The sequence below is a fragment of the Chlamydotis macqueenii genome, chromosome 2, assembly GCF_036417535.1.
Source record: "Chlamydotis macqueenii isolate bChlMac1 chromosome 2, bChlMac1.mat, whole genome shotgun sequence".
Classification (NCBI taxonomy): domain Eukaryota; kingdom Metazoa; phylum Chordata; class Aves; order Otidiformes; family Otididae; genus Chlamydotis; species Chlamydotis macqueenii.
In genome coordinates, this window is record NC_141557.1 from 142,230,505 (window position 1) to 142,244,518 (window position 14,014).

A 14,014-nucleotide genomic window follows, 5' to 3' on the forward strand; every position below is an offset into this window, starting at 1 on the left:
AGCATCTAAACAAAGGACTTCAATAAGCTTGGATTTGGTGTTTCTATTATGTTCCAATTTGGAATGAAAGGAGATTTGAAATAATCATCTTTCCTGGAAAATGTGACTTCTGAGACTCACGCAGCTCTAAGGATCCTTGTGAAAGTCTCGAGAAGCCCAGTGATGCCTGCTGACAGGCAAGTCTCCTCCTGTGCTCAGTGATGCTGCAGCCGGTCCAGCATGCCTGCCACAAAACGAATTCTCATTCACATTCTATCTGGTGCTCAGGGTCATCTTGCAGGGCGACAGCACCGCCAACACCATCTTTTGGAGAAGTACTTTCTTTAGCACACTGATGGAAATGCAGAGGTCTTCACCAGCGTTGGAGCAACCTGGGCACATCTTTGACAGGTGGGTAGGCATTACCTTCATCCTGCAGAGGAGAAAATGAACAGTGGCCTTGGCACCTACAAACTACTTTCTGTTGAAGTGAACATGGATGTTGTAGAAATGAGAGAGTTCTCATTAAGAGTTCTCTCTTACATTGCACAAGCACATTGATTTCTACTCCTGCCGCAAAGCTGAGTTCCATTTGTAGAGGGCTGTCCTGAGGAGAAGCAGATGTCAGACTATTAACTAGCAGCATAAAATGCTTTTTTTTTTGTAAAGAATAACATTTTGTTCTTTATTTACCTTTAAGTAGGCAAGATACTTGAAATGGAAGGACAAGACCCAGCAAACACACTATGTGCTAAACTCTGCAGGCATCAGCAGTCTTGGCACTTGTTTTCGAACGGCAGTGTGTACCCATGGGGTGAGCTGTGCACGGCTGGGTGGTACCCACCTCTCATCCATTCACCTGAGAGCTGGAAAGCACAGGTAGCTGCAGCTGCTCCGCAGTTTACATCTCTTCTGGGCACCAGGCTCAACATTTGCCGAGCTATTTGAACTAAATGAAGGCAGCAGGAATACAGTAACATCAGCTGAAAACAAAAGGTGAAGCAAGGGGATTTTCAGAGCAGCTTTAGGGCCTGAAGACTACTGCAGCCCTCCTGTTTGTGCTACGGAAAGGTGATGTGTCTGCCTGGAAATTACTCTGGTTGTGACAGAGAAGAAATTTCCATTTCAGCAGCAGGCTGTTCTCTTTAAGCACTGCAGCAGCTTTCAGACACTGCCTTTGGGAAGAGTGGACTGGCCTGATGGAGGGAGAGAGGAGCTCTTCCATAGCGTCACCCCCTCCAAATCTGCATGATGGCAAGCAGCTGCTTCCAGTGTGTTTTCCAAGCGGTCAGCACCGCCCCGTTGGTGCAGGAGCAACGGCAGAGACGGCACAGCCTGGCTATTGCAGAGGCCATCGCACGAGAGGAGCAGTGAGAAGGCAGAAGGGCAGAGCTAGCGGGGAAATGTTGGGATGTTTTGGGGTTAGAAAGGGCAAGCTTAGTGAGTGAGCTCAGGTGACATGCCATGACAGGCAAGCCACAGGCTTTTGCTCTCCAAGGCATGGTGCTGCGGGGTGTTTCAGTCAAAATCCTGTGTACGCATGGGATAAAGCGTCTTTAGCAATGATGCCGGATACTGTGGTGCCCTGAAATGTGCTGGGGAAAGACCTGTCACTGGTTAATTTCTTTCAAACATGCAGAGCTAGAGTGAATAATAACATGAGCGAGTCAGCAATTACTTAACAGGTTTGCTGTAAAAGGGAAGAGTTAACACTCATTTTCTTCTACCTGGCGTGTTTAGGCCAGACCTTGTTAGGAAGAAGGACATTTAGAGGTGGTTGATGCCCCATCCCTGGAAACTTTCAAGGCCAGGTTGGACGGGGCTCTGAGCAACCTGATCTGGTTGGAGATGTCCCTGCTCCTTGCAGAGGGGTTGGACTAGATGACCTTTAAAGGTCCCTTCCAACCCAAACTATTCTATGATTTATTCATTTAGGTGTAAGAAAGCATGGCCTTGCTCTCAGGTCCTCACCACTGTGTGCCAGTGGGAGAGCAGAAGTGGACGAGAGCCCAGGATGATGCAGGAAGCATTATTTGAAAGGAAGACACCTTAGGACAGCACTAGGAAAACAGGGAAAAGGAAACCCTTTTAACGTTGACTAAACATCTGTGTGTCTGAGCAGCAGAGTGAGAAATGAGTCAGTGTAAAATATTCAATGAATTATTTAAATTTGAATTGAAGGAACTCAATTGCTCCATTATGACATTCAAGTGGAGAAAGAATTCCTTGAGGAAAGACATAAAAACCAGTTATTGATACAACACGAATATCTTTTGTTGTGAAAGTCTAAGAGTGTTAAATATGTTGGTAAAACCAAGAGGATATCAAAAGATTTACTTATTTACATGAAGAGTGTGTTGGGAATCCAGAAACACCACCCCCAGGAGTTAATTTTACAGGCTTGTGAGGGAAGTCAATGCCACTCCAAAGAGCAGGAGGCTGAGCTGGAGCCTGACGCCCTGGGTCTGCTCCAAGCCTTTCAGCAATACTTGGCTGGACACATAGGTGCACAGTTACACGGATAATTACTTCCATTCCATACAGAAATTAGGAGAGGGAAAAAATGATTGTTATTATCCATTTGAGCACATGGTTACCTGATTTCAGTGTGTGGCTGCAGTGCTCTGTACGCAGTCGCCCTCTCAGTTAAAAAATGTCTGGCTTTCTGTGTGAGGGTTACTCCAGACGGAGCACAGAGTGATATCCTTACACCACACTTAGTGACGTGGTTGGGGTGTTAAGAGGTTCTGGCTGATATCTGTAAATCAGAATGTCAGACACTATCAAACGTGCTAGGTCTGAAAATCTATTGACCCAACTGTGTTTGGATTGATTGGTACTCACTATACTTCATCTGTTCTTGCTCAGAAAAGACCAAGAGAGGCTTTGAAAGAACAGGCTAATTCAGGCATAAGATTTGGAAGGGCAAGGAAGGCAGCAGCGCTTCCAGCAATTACGGTTAGATTCTGGATTTGGGGAGGTTGGGGTTTTTTGGGGGGAGGGCTTTGCAAGTTTCATGTCATTTGGAGTATTTTTAAGTCCACCTCCATGGACTCCCCTGCCAAGGTGGACCCTGAGTAGGGGGGGTCCCTGGCTCTACGCTGAGGACAGAGAGAGGCAGTCACACCTGGCAGTAAGCGGTGGTCTGAAGAACATCTTCCAGTTTCCATCCCTCCACTCTACTTTTATGTTTTAAGAGAAAAGGTCTCAGCTTCATGGGTGTCAGGAAGATCTTGATAGCCAGAGATGTTAAAGGACTCAGAAACAAGCAGCCAATGAACCTATACTGTGCTTGAGTTAGTTGAGATGTTTCCTTTAAGGTCACTGTGGGAGTGAGTTCAAGACAACCTGTGAGACTGACAAGGGCCAGATCAGAGATGGGTGCTGTGGTATATGCACTCCTTCATCATCCTCCTCACGCCGGTTTAGATCTGACAGTGCAGGCTCCCTAGGAGAGCAGCAGACTTGAAGCAGGAGGATGTCCTATTCCACTGATAAGAAAAGACAATTTCAAAGCATCATTTTCAAGTTAGGCTTGATAGTGGACTCACTTCCTTGACAGGAATATGTTTCATTGCCTGATCTTAGCAGAAATCAAAATTCACCTGGACTTCACTGGGCAGGGATGTGGTTAAGCTGAAGTCTACATCACACCTCAGCAGTTTTACCTGGGAATTCTTCATGTCCCAGTAACACGCAGCGTCCATGTATCAGGCCAGGTTGGACGGGGCTTTGAGTGACCTGGTCTAGTGGAAGGTGTCCCTGCCCAGGGCAGGAGAGTTGGAACTAGACGATCTTTAAAGTCCTTTCCAACCCAAACCATTTTATGATGATTCTGTTGCCACCAACTCACACATTGCATTTACAGCACCAGGTGACTTGCAGTGGAGGAGAACCACTAAATGACCCTTTCTGCTAGAGGGAGTACTGGGACTACCCCACCAGCAGCTGGAGTAACACACTGTGCGTCCCAAGTCCCTCCTTCCTCTAGGGAAACAGAGCTGAGCTGGTTCTTGAAATGACAGACAGCACACCTTAAAGGTGGAGTTGACCTGTGCTGAAAGCAATTCCCATCCATCCACATACCTTCTCAGCCATGTTTTGTGCCCCTTTCAAGCGGGACCGGCTAGGCAGACCCACACAAACGTGAGTGCCACTTCCCCATGCCTGAGAAGTCACTAACTCCACAGTGGTGACGTTGGCCAAGTCACCCGCACGTGATTGGTTATTGCTCTGATCTCTGCCCATAATTACCCATCTGTGCCCAGAAGGGTAGGCAAGCTCTTCCACAGCTTGCAGGAAATAATTACGGAGCAGCTCACCTTTCTGCACCACAAAGCTCTTCCTGATACGTCCCAGAGGCACTGGCAGCATTACTCATGGTGGGTGGCGTTTCCCGGTGTGATTTTCACACCCTGGCTCGGCCATCCAGCTCACTCCCATCTGAGGCTGGTCAAGCCTGGGATGGCACATTGCTGCTGGGGAGCTGGGGAGGAAGCTGAGGAGTGGGCATGACTGTGGCTGTGGGAAGCAGCCCATCAAGAAATGCTTGTTTAACGCACAGCAGATTAGTCTGCCTCAGGAGCGAGCTGCTTCTGTAAATTAAACTGCTCCTCATGAGTCAGGAGTACAACCCTTTGTTACAGAATTGTGTATTTTCAGAAATTGCTGAAAAAGTAGCAGGTGGTCTGGAGAAGCTGTTTCACACTGGTGTGGCCCCACTTCCCATTTACTTAGCTGGCTCCTGTGCCACCTCCACAACTCACCAGCTCCGTACGTGGAGCAGCTGGAGGTGGTCCAGTGGTGCTACCCTGGAAGAGCTGCCCTCCCACCCTGATCCTCCCCTGAGAAGGGAGTGAAAGGCAAAGACTGGTGATCTCTTATGCCAACTTTGCTGAAGAGATGCCTTCTAAACAAATTCACCTGCAATACTCTTCATTCTCTTAACCTAGAGGTGCCTTGAGTCTCCCTCGCTGCTCTGCAGGAGCAGATACAGGTCTCTGATGGAGACTCAGGAGCCTCAAAAAGTCTCTTCAGCTGTTTGTGGTGATGCCGTAAGATGCAGTACCTGCCTCAGGGGGTCAGTCTCACAGCCATGATGGAGAGAGAACTTGCGTGTTGTCCTTGTCTGGTCATATGTAGTCAAAGCACACAGCTGAGGGGCTGCCCTTGCACTAGCCCACAGGTAGACTGGAAGAAGCTGGGGACTGGGAACTTTGTCCTTCATGTACCTCTAGTCTTGCACTGTGGAAAGAGGTGAAAATCCCCCCCCAGCTGAGTCCATGGCTACCATCTCTCTCACAAGGCACCATGTGGGCTCTTTTTGTTTGGGTAGTTCAGCACAACAACCACCGTGGTGAGTAGCGTAGCCTATAACCCAGTGTCACCTTGGAGTTCCTGTGGCCCTGCGAGCTGATGCCCACTCAGTAACAAGCCCAGCACACGGGCTCGGCAGGCTGTCTGGGGCTGGGGGACCTTGACTGAACACTGAGTTGTTTAAGATGTCCTTACCTGCCTTACCAGCCACCTGCTCACGGCAACGTTGCAGAAGATGCCAACTGTACCACAGTCTTTTCAGACAGAAGCAAGACCATGAGAGACAGCTGGGAGAAAAGGCAGAGAGAAGATAGAAGGAGGCAAGACCTGGGTGTGTTGCAGTGTTTAGCCAAAAACTGAAGTGAGTTTATGGATCATCTATGTACCTCTCTCCAGCCTACTGAGGTGTGTCAAGCTTGGGCTCAGAAGGACTCACTAGCATCTCCGTTTATCAGAGGATCCCTGATCATTAACTTGGCATCCATATGGAAAAAAACTTGCTCCGTCCAGTCTGCCACTGTTGTGATATCAGTACTGTCACACATCCCCCCCAGAAGGGTGGTTGATGACAAACCTTATCTTTATGGTTTACCCACCTGTGCAGGTCACTGGCTGCCCAAACGCCGAGGGCTGTTACCTGTCCCCCATTTCTCTCACTGTACTAGGAGCAGGTGACATCAGTAATTCAGGGATTTTTATTAACATTTGCTGGCTTTTACATAGCAGACTGATGTGGGATCTGACTCCTGTGAACCGTTAAGACCATGAGTTTCTCTATAATGCTGATGGGAGTGAAGCCTGGAAAGGGATAGCAGACTACCCACGTCTGTGTCATCGTTTGCCAAGAGGCCCAGGTTGGTGTCGTAGTTCAGCCCCGATCGGACCAGACTACACAGTCTCTCTCTCACTCCCCCCACACTCCTCTGAATGCTTTCAAGGTCCCTTTCCTAAAAATGGCACCCACAGACAGTAAATTCTATGGGGACACTGCTGGAAATTATCATGTATGGCTGAGAATGTTGAAACTAAATTTATAGTAGCTGCTGTGGTCTCCAAACAGTGCTAAATGCTAGAAAGGGGCAGCAGCCACCTCCCAAAACTGTTTTCAAGTACATATGATCCAGAGGGTCACTTGTCACAGCCAAAGCAGGTGAACACTTCTGCTCAGCCCCTAAGAAGTCACTGTAAGGATTATCACCATGTAGATCTTTATAGAAAGACTATAAAACATAAGATGAGAAATAACTATTAAGTTGTCTAGTCTAGGCACCCATCTGGCCCTTACAAATGAAAACTTACTTATTTGCATGAGGCCCAAAGGTTTGAGGGGGGAGATTTAACTGAAAACAGCAATAGAGGCGTGAAAAAAGGAGGCTGCCAGCATACAATTCTTGCTTAGCTGCTGCAGTAAAGGAAAATAAGGCTACAAATTACTTTCAGAGTTCTATATTTCTTTTTGGTTTAAAAACTACAGCCCAGTTTTCAGAGCATTAAAAAAAATGTTCTGCCTGCAGATAGGATTTTATAATTTTTAAGCACCGGTTTGAAACTTAAGTAAAGATATGCAGTTTGCGTGACCGTGCCGTTGGGGATGAGCAGCTCCGCACACAGGTGTTTTGGAAATCTTTCTAAACCAGCCTTGCTACCCGTGGGTTCATTGATTTCACAGAGGACACTTGCCAACATGGCATTTCATCCTGCTGCAGGATTTCCCGGAAGGTTTCGGGATACGGTAAGATAAGGAAAAACAGGTGCTACTCCCAGAGCAGAGCCACCACACTGCGCACAGCTGCATACTGCGCTTCAGCCTGTGATGGTGGGATGGGAAAGGGGGCTCAGTGCTTCCAGTCGCTGGCCATGCTGATGCTCTCCAGGTCTGGAAACAAACTCCCTGGGTGAGCATGCCTGCAAGGAAAAGCTGACATCCCCCACCATAAAGATGCATCCCAAAGGAGGCAGCACCCCACAGGCACGCCTGCTTGCAGAGCCACCCCACTGTCCTGCGAGGTGCGTGGTGAATCCCCAAACCCCCTGGTTTCATGCACTGGAGAGGTTTTACTTCAAATCATTTTCAAGCTATTGCTTTTCCTGCAGAAATTTTATTTTGACACACACCCTTTTGTTCGATGTCTTTTCTCCGTAACGGCTCCTGCAGTCCGTGCCCCCAGGGATCTGTCAGGAAGATTCAGTTTGAGTGGTCTGCTCCAGATCTCATCTCTTCAGATGGGCTTGGCAAACAAAACTTCCTCTGTGAAGTAGAGGATTCAGGCTCTTACCATGTGAGAGAGACCTCCTGAAAGACTCTTTCATGTGGAGACAGAGAGACTGGAGAGCGTCGGAGTTTTAAAGACAAAATGCTCCCATCAGAAAGGTATACAGACTTCATACAGGAGAGACCCTTCACATGTTGGCAGCCTTTGAATTCAACTTTTAAATAAAAGATTTGTCTTCCAACTGAAAAAGTGATGCCTTTTATGAGTAATAAAGCATAAAGAATTTTCTTTTTTTCTGGATGAAACTACTATTCAATATAAAATAAGCTGGCTCTTTTGATTTACTGAAAAACCAAACTCATATTTCACCTTGGGAAAACAACCCATCATCCAGCTCCAGTTTGCAGACGCCTGAGAGACAAGGATGTTGGTGCTGCTGAAGCTGGGATTAGCTTTCATGTCACAGGCCAATCTGAGGGAACATGGCTCATGGCTACAGCTGTTACTGGGGATGATGGGACGGAAGCTGACGGTAAGTATCATTGCGGGGAACTAGGGGTTGTTAAGAAGTTTTGTCTTGTAAGCACGTATTGAGCATTTGGCTTTTAACAAGCTGGTATATGTAAATGTAATAGAGTATATAAAGTTACATTTGAATATTTGAATTTATTCTTGTGTATGATACACTCCCTCTGGGTCCCCGGGGCCAGCTCGGCTTTGCGTCCTTGGAGGCTGCAGGGGATATTTTCTTGTCTGGGGCTGCTCCGGCTGCATGATTGTGGAAGGCACTTCCTCGGCGGGAAGGTGCCAGCAGGGTAGAGCTGCTTCCAAGCTTCCAATGCTCTCCTGCTTTCTTAAGTACACGGGGACTATGTATTCCCACCAATACTCAATCCACTGCGAGCTCTTAAAGACCAGATTTCCCTGAAACACGAAGCACTCCCCACTCCTGTAGTCTTCTCTTAGTTTTTCTAGCAGTTTTAGACCTGGGAGGTTTTGGTGTCAATGCTGCTTGTGATTAAACTACACCACAGGCACCTTCCAGGGAGCCAGACAAATTCATCTGTGCTGCGAGCACTGGTGGCACTGAAATCCATGCTGGTCTTTCTCAGGAAAAAAATGGATGCAACAGCCTGACAGGACAATGGTGGCTTCTGAAGTCCTCATGGTGGAAGCTGATGACTGCAGCATCCCCTGCCCAAGTTCACTGAGTGAGCGGGCAACAGATTCTAGCAGTCACAGGATCCGCCAAGGTGAAACTGTCAGCTCAGGTAAGTGCTTGCAGCAGTGCTCTGAGTGTGTGTGACACATGTGCCCTGTCTCCTTCTCCATAAAATAATTGTGGGATGCAGCACCCTTTTTGCTGTCTTCCATCGACTGACATCCTCACGCTGCCCACTCTTGCCAAGGCAGCACCTTGTTCTGACGTGTGGGCAGGTGGAAGCTGCGGAGTAACATCTATAAGCAAATAGCTGGGTCTGCTTTTCCTAGTACCTTGTTTGCTTAATATGGTGTGAGAGCAGGGACGAAAATATTTTTGAAGGTGCATGTTCTCAAAGTGCTCCCAGAAGTACCTTTATTGGCAGCTGTCAGCTAAGGGATGTAAAGGGAACCCTCCATTTCTGCACATTTTTAACTATTTGCCGTGTCTTTCTCATTAAAAGAAGAGGCAGAGAGCTAACAGGTAGGACAAGTTCCTGACAGAAGCAGCAGGTTTGAAGTCACATCTGAAACTCCTAACCCCAGGAGAAGAGAGCCGACAGGACAGGTAGGCAGGGCTCTCCACCGGGGAGAAGCTGTGCAGGAGTTGCCATGAGCACCTCACCTTCCCTGGGCACTCACTGGGGGCTGGTGGTGGTCCTAGGGACGCCAGCACCCCACAGACCGGCCTGACATGTATTTAGGCCAGGGCTTGGGGTAGCCTGCGCCTAACATCATGGCAGTCCGCACTGGCTGTCAGCGAAAAATAAGTGTAGGCATCTCACATCCCATGTCTTGTGGACAGCACTTGCAAAAAGAGGAAAAGCATAGAGAGTGTTTGTAGCTCTCCTTAATTTACACCTTTTCTTTAAGGCTGTGGTAAACAGCAGCAAAACAGCGAGGAGGGGCAGGCTGCAAGGGGCTGCACTTTTGCAGCAGGTCGGCAACAGCCCGCTGCCGGGTGTGTGTTTCCCTTCTCCCAGTGCAGTGGTGGTCAGGACCTGGGGCACGCCCGCGAGTTTCAGCATGAGACCAAGCTTAAAAGCTTGAGTGGAGACCTGGGCTTTGTCCATAGGCATTTCTGCCTGGGAGCAGAGAGGGGCGGCTTGTGTTCCGTCTGCGCTGGTGTGTCAGGGCAGGAGAGAGGGCGAGAGCGTGGGCAGCCATCCTAAAGCAATGTTGTGTGCAAAACCGTGCCCATATAGAATCATAGACTCAAATAATGGTTTGGGTTGGAAGGGGCCTTTAAAGGCCATCTAGTCCAGCCCCCCTGCAAGGAGCAGGGACATCTCCAACCAGATCAGGTTGCTCAGAGCCCCGTCCATCCTGGCGTTGAATGTTTCCAGAGATGGGGCATCCACCACCTCTCTGGGCAACCTGTGCCAGTGTTCCACCACCCTCAGTGTAAAAAATTTTTTCATGATCCTGATGGCCCATGGCTCTGCTTCCTGGCCATTGCACACATATCCCCACCACGTCCCGAGCTCCCCTGGTCCATGGGTGGGAGCTGCAGCGGGGAGCCGGGGTGGGGTGCATCTGTGCATGGACCTGGGCTGCACTTCCCGTGGTGACTGTGGAGCTGTGACGTGTCAGCAGACCTGTGATGTCATAAGGTTCCCACTGGAAGGCTGCAAGAGCACCTGCTCTGCTCGCACACTCACCTCCAGACAAAACCCTCAAGGCAATTTCCCCCCCTCCATGGGGGTACAGGCTGCCACAGCCGTCCACATGCCCTGATGCACTTTGCAGCATGACGATGTCGTTCCGCAGTCACCTTTTGGAAGATGTCAAGCGGAATTTGAGGCAGGCAGAGAGAGAGATGCAGAGGCAGATGAGGCTGCTGGACCTGCACCTGCAGCAGTTCCACGCGGATCTGCCTGCATCCTGCCTGTGCAGCCTGGCCCCGCACCCCTGCCACCTGCGTCATCTCGACCCTCAGCCCTGGGAGAGAAGGGACCCCACCACAAAACTGGATGTGGAGCAAGAAGTGGGCAGGTAACAGATATTTGCCTGCTTTCTACAGGCATCAGCACCCTTTAAGGCAGGATGATGGGAGATTTGGCATCAGGAGCAACGGTGGAAACAGATAAGCAGGATGGGAGAGAAATAGCCATTTTAGGAGAAATTAGTTGAAATGAGAACAGGAAGATACAGCTTGTTCAGCCAGGCAGCCCGAGAGGAGCCACACAGGCAGCACTCGCACCAGAAAGATTTGGACCATAACGTTGTGACATTAACCGTCTCACACACTCCATCTAAGACAAAGGATGGATGAGGCTCTGAGCAACCTCATCTGGTTGGAGATGTCCCTGCTTCTTGCAGGGAGGTTGGATTAGATGGCCTTTAAAAGTCCCTTCCAACCCAAACCATTCTATGATTCTATAAAGTACACAACTAGATCCAAAGCTGTTCAGATGTGGAACAAAGTCCATCTCTAGCATAAATCCAGTTTAAGTCTGTTAAACATATCGTTATCTTCTTCATCAGTAGCCAAAATGCACGTGTATGCAGTGGGGTGCAGCACTGACGGATCACAAATGCGTCTGTATTTTCCCAGCTTGTACAGTAGCAGAAATACGTGTCAGGATTTCTGCATCTCTGTTTTGGCTGCTGTTGTGATGACTTTGTGATGACTTTATTTTGTCAATGGAGCTCAAGATTGACTCTAATATAGATAAAAAACAAAGGTACCTCTACAGCAAAGGAGTTGTTGAATGATAAAACCTTACCATGTGGCTTAAGGCATAACCAAACATTTAGAGACCAGACGGGCTAAGAAGCCCTTTGGTCACCAGCAGCGGTGGTGACCAAAATGCATTTCCAGCATTGGTATTTTCTCCCCAGACTCAAACTCCTGTTTGACTCATGGAGATGATGAGACCATCATCTTGGCAATTTAAAATGTGACATTTTTGTTATTCATAGAGCAGCAAGTAGCAGCCCACAATCTGCCACGTGTGTTATCTAGTAGGTGCAATAAAGTTAGAGGAAAAATTAAAAAGCCTGACCCATGGGTTACTTTTACACTTCAGCAAAACCAAAAGTTACTGTGAGGTTACGATAACCTTACCCAGTGCCTGTGCCTCAAGCAGGGCCATCAAACAGAAAATTTCAGATCCAGGCCCCCAGGTGCTATGGTGGCCGGTGTCCACATACAGATTTCAAAACCACCACACCAGATTGAATCATCGCAGACTTTAAGTAGGATTGCTGAAATGGGAATACCCTACTAACGTAGGGTACCCATTTGGTATTTTTCTACCTTAGTGGTCATGCCCCTTCCCTCATTACTTATTCCGTTTCCTCTTCCATCTTCCATCCTCATTATCTTTTTAATTTGGTGCCTTGTGTCCAATTTAGCTATTATGACTGAGGTGACCCTTCCACTGTCTCCTTTACAAATGGACCCAGTCTTCTGGTTGAGTGGAGTCACTGTTTGACAGTATTAGAAATCATTTTAATGGTTCAGTGAGCCTTCAGCCCAGCTCTGCAGGAGCATTTTGGGATTTCTTTTGCCAGATTTGTCTCTTATCCAGTGATTCCTTTAAACAAAACTCCTAACTGGAAAATGTGATCTATTGTAACATTCATAGAATCATAGAATCATAGAATCATAGAATCTTTAAGGTTGGAAAAGACCTCCAAGATCATCAAGTTTGACCATCAACCTAACACCATCACGCCTACTAAACCATGTCTTGAAGTGCCGTGTGTCTACACATTCCTTGAACACCTCCAGGGATGGTGACTCCACCACTTCCTTGGGCAGCCTGTTCCAGTGCCTGACCACTCTTTCAGTAAAGAAGTGTTTCCTAATATTCAACCTAAACCTCCCCTGCCACAGCTTGAGGCCATTTCCTCTTGTCCTATCATAAGTTATTCGGGAGAAGAGACTAACACTCACCTCCCTACAGCCTCCTTTCAGGTAGTTGTAGAGAGCAATGAGGTCTCCCCCCAGCCTTTTCTTCTCCAGACTAAACAATCCCAGTTCCCTCAGCCTCTCCTTGTAAGACTTGTCCTCCAGACCCGTCACCAGCTTCGTTGCCCTTCTCTGGTAGGACAATGCGTAAGATGGACACACATGGCTTAGTGGGCCTATGTACATGTGGAAGAGGAGCACTGGCTTCTCTATATTTAGGTGAAAGAACTTTTCAGCTCCACGATTGCCCTGTCCCAAAAGGGCATGCTGAAATACTCCTAACTGCTGTAGAGTGTGGGTGGGAGGTCCTTCTGATGGTGCAGACACCACCCATCAGCACAAAGATGGATCCAACAGTTTCCTATTTACTTCTCTTGTCCTCCAGGTGGCCCAGTCATTCCTCTGTGAGTTGAACTGAAAGCCTGTCCTCTTGTTTTCCTTCCAGCATGCAAAGAAGACTTAACAGGACGTCAGACTCTTCCCATGATCACAAGCTTTTGGCTTCGATGGATGTGGATGGTTTTGAGCCCAGCGAAGTCACTGTAATGGTGAAAAATGGGAAGGTGAAGGTGTTAGCGGAGCATGAGGAGGAGCACACCACAGCAAGAGGGAACGAGTATTACTACAAAAACATCACGAAGGAAATCAGCCTGCCGCCGGGGGTGAGCGAGGACGAGGTGACCTACTCACTGGGGCCGAATAGCGTCCTGAAGATCGAAACAGCACGTGAGTGCTACCCTCGTCTCCTGAGCCGCTGAGCCGCAGCGAAGAGCAGCACCTGGGTGCAGTCGTTCTGCTGCCACGTCCCTCCTCCCTGACAGCTTTACATCTGCCCTGCTTACCGTGCTCCAGCAGCTCCCCAGGTCTCATCTGAAATAAAAGACAGCACTCTGAGCAGATGTATGTGAGCTTCAGTTCAAAGGGGTTTGATGGGCAAAAGCAGAGGGGGAAATGCAAATACGGTTTTGGGCATACTTGGCTGTGGCCTTCTGCTGAGTACCAATGGCATGGTTGGAGGTGACGTAGTTCAGGGTGGGTATTGCTGTTGCAGAGAATTTCATGGATTTTAAAGGCTGAAAAACACCATTTATGATCAGCCATGTTTCTGTAGGAAGAACACTTCTCTCAATCCCATCACTTCCATTGGAGACATAGGATATTTCTAGGAAGAAAACCTTGATAATAAACACCTTGAGGGGAGTAGCCTTCTCTCAAAAAAAATGACCTGTGCCATTTGTCCCCTGGGTTTGGGGTTTGGTTCTTACAGAGGCTGCCCGGTTGGGAAGAGCCACAGTTGAAGGACAGAAAGCTTTTCCTTAGAAGACTTCAAGACTACAGCAGAGCGCTTACCAGCAGAGGAGGAGATGACTAAAGTGTTTCCTGCTGT

The 14,014-nt window shown here is 48.3% G+C and overlaps 1 protein-coding gene across 1 annotated transcript; it reads left to right on the plus strand.

The window, feature by feature from the left end:
- Positions 1–10,458: 10,458 nt before the first annotated feature.
- ODF1 (outer dense fiber of sperm tails 1) lies at positions 10,459–13,385 on the plus strand. Its single transcript, XM_010130120.2, has 2 exons — positions 10,459–10,703; positions 13,073–13,385. The coding sequence occupies exons 1-2, from the start codon at positions 10,459–10,461 to the stop codon at positions 13,383–13,385; spliced, it is 558 nt and encodes a 185-aa protein (XP_010128422.2).
- The last annotated feature ends 629 nt before the right edge of the window (positions 13,386–14,014 follow it).